This window comes from Argopecten irradians, chromosome 15 (assembly GCF_041381155.1).
Source record: "Argopecten irradians isolate NY chromosome 15, Ai_NY, whole genome shotgun sequence".
Classification (NCBI taxonomy): domain Eukaryota; kingdom Metazoa; phylum Mollusca; class Bivalvia; order Pectinida; family Pectinidae; genus Argopecten; species Argopecten irradians.
Window position 1 is genome coordinate 21,924,750 of NC_091148.1, and position 4,601 is coordinate 21,929,350.

Genomic DNA, 4,601 nt, shown 5'->3' on the forward strand with positions numbered 1-4,601 from the left:
AAAATAGGTAAACAATGATATCTGAAATATATTTACCTCCAATTTTTTTGTTATTGTCAGTTTTATCTGATACGAAAATTCTTTTAACAAAAGACCGGCTGAATATATGTGCAAGCTTATAGCATATAATCACTATCTATATATAATCTACATGGACAGACTGAATTAACACAAGATGATTTGAACAATATGTGTGTACATCGATCATCCTATAGAACATATTGTTCATGTTATCATTTTAGTATAATTATTGATTTTTATTGTTAAATTCATTAATAATTTATTCTCCTTTGTTTAAATTGAACACCGGCATATCGAACGAAACAAACAATGAATTATTCACAGAGACTGTCTCTTCTGCAAGCCTCAAAATGGGCACGTACAAAACATGATCATATACATCATATACAGCTATACAAAGTAGCTATTCTTAAATAAAACAATTAATCTTCAAAACCGAAATAACTACGTAAACATGCATGTACGTTGAGGATGAATGCAGGCCGTAAAACGTTATTTTTATATTTCACAATTGATGCACGTATGTCCATACCACGCATACTTTAGCAATCTTAATCTCGCTGGCGATTCCAGTTGTAACATATTTACGTTGGAATGGAGACTAATATTCGCACACATACAAACTGATTGTTGGCGGACGGCATGCTACAGCAGAGTCTGTATGAATACTAGACATTCGAGTGTAACATTTACTGTCTTCACCCGAATCTGTCGTGACACTGAGCATCACACATTCACTTCCGGTATTGATTAAGTACCAGATAGCCCTGTGAGGACTTAACACGTACCCTACACACGTACGATATCCATGGTATGCCAAACTAACGCTCTTATCCTCGTCTAAGTATCCTAGTGAGTGATTCATCTCCGGGAATACAAATAATTACTGGGTTTTGAAGAATGCCGAGATTGATAACGAGCCTGAACATACATGTCTAATGCGTTTTCTCTTCCACAAACCGGAGGTCGCCATTTTGTTTTTATTGTTTACATTCCCCAGGAAATGATGTGTGTCATATTGCCGTCGGATTGGTGTAAATGTACGTGACTGCAGGTTGATACTGTATTCATATCATACACGGATTTGTTCCCAACAGCGATGCTGAGTGGTATTGAATTATTGACGTTTTATACGCATGGGATGCTACTTATAATAGCATTATGGGGCTAGATCCATGGGCTAAGCTTTGTATACAGGACATGTCATCATGAACTAGCTAACTAGCAACGAGACAGTGATGAATCTTCACATACATGTATGTGAGTCTGGTCACATAACGAAACAATAACCGGTCAAGATTTTAAATAATGAGAATACGACAGGAACAAGATAAGTCAACACTTTAATGAGGAAGTGATAGAAACCAGTAAACATTGAAGTAAGGAAGCGACATGTACAAGTGAACATTTTGATGAGAAAGAGACAGAAACCGGTCAACATTTTAATGACGAAATCACAGAAACAAACGAACATTTTAAAGTGGAGAGGAAAGGAAATGTGGACTACGTTGAACATGAGTATGTTGTTCCTAATAACAACATAATCCGTTTAACTATAGCAGTAAAGAACTCTCAATATTGTCCCTGCCTTAGGAACGTAAGTAGTTCCAGGTATTCTTATTGGGCTACAGTTTCTAACATGCATCAATATTCAAGTGACATTTACTTACCGCAAACTTGCAATGCGTTGAATACAATGTTGAAAGATGAAATGGCTAATATACTGGACTCTACCTTGCATCTTATAGTGTTGTAAACTGGACTACAACTTGTAATTCTGTATAATAACTTAAATCTCATACTGGCATTAAGTTACCGAATAGTATACTCCATTGCCTGTCACATTTAAACGGCTAGGCTTGACACAAATTTAAAGATGAAGAACACAACAATGCATAAGATACGACACAGTACGGTGGGATTTTCACACAACTTCTAAGATGAAGAGACAGAACGTCCGGACACTTTCCCTGATTGTATGTACCTTTACATACCTGTTGATCGGGGCTGCAGTGTTTGACGCCTTAGAGTCCGAATATGAGTTGGAGAACAAGAGACGACTGATCGCCGAAGAAAGAGAAATAGTAGAACGTTACAACATATCTGAAGCTGATTTCGAATCTATTCGGGTCAACGTGATAAAGTCTAGGCCGTACCAACATGTCACCCAGTGGAAGTTTGGAGGTGCTCTGTATCTTTCGTTGGTGGTGGTAGCGGCCATTGGTACGTATATACTTGGTGTAGCTAGCTAGCGATTTATTTGTTTTTAACTGTATAAATGTGATAATTACATGAATAATAAAAATAATGCCAATTGCTTATTAGCTAATTAATGTTCAATAGTGAAAGGATTAATTAACAATTTTCTATTAACGTTTTACTTTTCTTCATACTTTGGCTAATTTATAAAATTTGAATAAAGGATTAACATATTGTCTTCAGTTATCTGACCTTACAGGTAGGTAGTGATTGTGACGACATTATTTCGTGTGGAAAACTTTTTTTTGATAAAAATGACGTTGTACAGATAAACCATATGACGTAACAATCAACATTTACCTGCAGGGTCTGAAAACTATTTAATATACAAATATGTAAACTGATTGAATCTCACTCCAGGTTATGGTCACAGCACTCCAAAAACAGTCGGCGGAAAGCTCTTCTGCATGTCATATGCTTTAGCAGGAATACCACTGTGCATGATCATGTTTCAGAGTGTCGGCGAGAGACTAAACACGTTTGTAACTTTTGCATTACGACAAATCAAGAAATGTTTCCGATTGAAAAACACAGAGGTGTCACAAACGGATCTGATATTTATCACCATGAATTTATCCACCCTTATCCTGACGTGTGGCGCGCTCGTGTTCTCTCACGTGGAGGGCTGGACGTATGTGGATGCGTTTTATTACAGCTTTATCACATTGACCACGATAGGCTTCGGAGACTTTGTCGCACTACAACAAGATAATATGGTTAGGAGTAAACCGCATTATTTCGCATTCAGTATATTATTTATATTATTTGGTCTCACCGTAATTTCTGCAGCCATGAATTTACTAGTTTTGAGGTTCCTGACAATGAACACAGCAGATGAACTCCGGGACGAAAGAGAGGCTGCGGTAGCAGCCCGGAATGCGGTGCACCTAGAAGGTGACGTCATCACCGGAAATAACGGTGTAGTCTCTAACCTGCAGGAGCAGCCGACCGGACCAATAGTTGAGGATACATTATCTGTATGTTCCTGTTCCTGCTATAAATGGAGATCGCCTCGTGACAAAGTGTATTCCTCAAGTCCCTCGGCGAACCAGATGCGTAAGAAATTTAAGTCAAAGGGTTTGAACCACCAGGAATATTCCAAAGAGGTGGATAGCATGATTTCCGAGGACACAGACTCATTTATAACGTGGCAGAGAGATAAAAGAGCATCGCTTTGAAATAGTTATACATATACAATATATGTTATATTATGTACTAAAATTTATTCAATGCTATCCAAATACAGATCCTTATGATAACTGTTTTATAAAGAATCTTACAACATCCCAATACGGGTCATGCTCTGATGAGGTCACGTTCTGATACATTATCTGATTGGTCAGTCAGAAAGGTCATCAGAACATCGTCCCATATGTGATGTTGTTACATCCTTATGAAACGGGGTGATAATAAGGATATGTATTCTAATCAGATTTACTGTTTTTGAATATTTCTAAGGTTTTTTTATATCTACTTTGATATTTTGATATTTCCCTAGACATGAAACTCTTTCAGGTACAGTTTTATCTCAGTGCAAATGTAACATAAAGATGACATTTACGAAAAATACAAAATAGTTTAAGTTACAACTGTTGTCAAGAAATCAAATACAGGACGTGTTTTTCAAATGTGGCTGCCTTAAAAAGTATGGTATTATGCAGTAGTACATGGCTTACAGTATCAACATATATGACAGACACAAATGGTTAGAGTATACATCACATCGCGTGTCAACTACTATATAAAATATATTAACATGCATCCGTAGGCATCCGTAGAAATGACGACAATTTTGATCTCATTAAAAAACTAAATCATCACCTTATTATTTTCCATATAGTGAAGGTTGATATTTTCCTTGGGATTGTCTTAGAATAAATAATAGTTTCATGACTTTATATTTATCTTTTAATGATAACTAATGGCCATTTTATCACACGTGTTTGGAAAACCAATACTTTTGCCAGTTAAAATACCGAAATTTACTATTGTACAAAAATGATAGCTCAGTGAATCTTACACCATGTTTTAATAAATGTGACCTTATAAGGTATTATGAAATGGATTCTTTTTATTAATATATAAGTGTTTATTCGCGGGCGATTAACTTTCGCTATTTTCGCGGTTTAGTTAATATCCGCGAACTTAAAAATCCACTAAGAACAAGAATGACAAGTAAAATTACTTGTTTTACTAAACGTTATAGCGTATAACTTTTAGAAAATTTCAAAATTCACGAAATAGCACCAAAGGGGAGATCGCGAAATTTTATGTCGCGAAATTAAACAACTTTACAGTATAATTATTTTGTTCGAATATCA

General features: G+C 36.0%; 1 protein-coding gene across 1 annotated transcript; it reads left to right on the top strand.

Moving 5' to 3' along the window:
• The first annotated feature begins 610 nt into the window (after positions 1–610).
• Positions 611–4,042, top strand: LOC138309048 (two pore potassium channel protein sup-9-like). The gene is made up of 2 exons (XM_069250149.1): positions 611–2,244; positions 2,641–4,042. Exons 1-2 carry the CDS (start codon positions 1,962–1,964, stop codon positions 3,456–3,458), a joined length of 1,101 nt encoding a protein of 366 aa, XP_069106250.1. The 5' UTR covers positions 611–1,961; the 3' UTR covers positions 3,459–4,042.
• Positions 4,043–4,601: the final 559 nt, after the last annotated feature.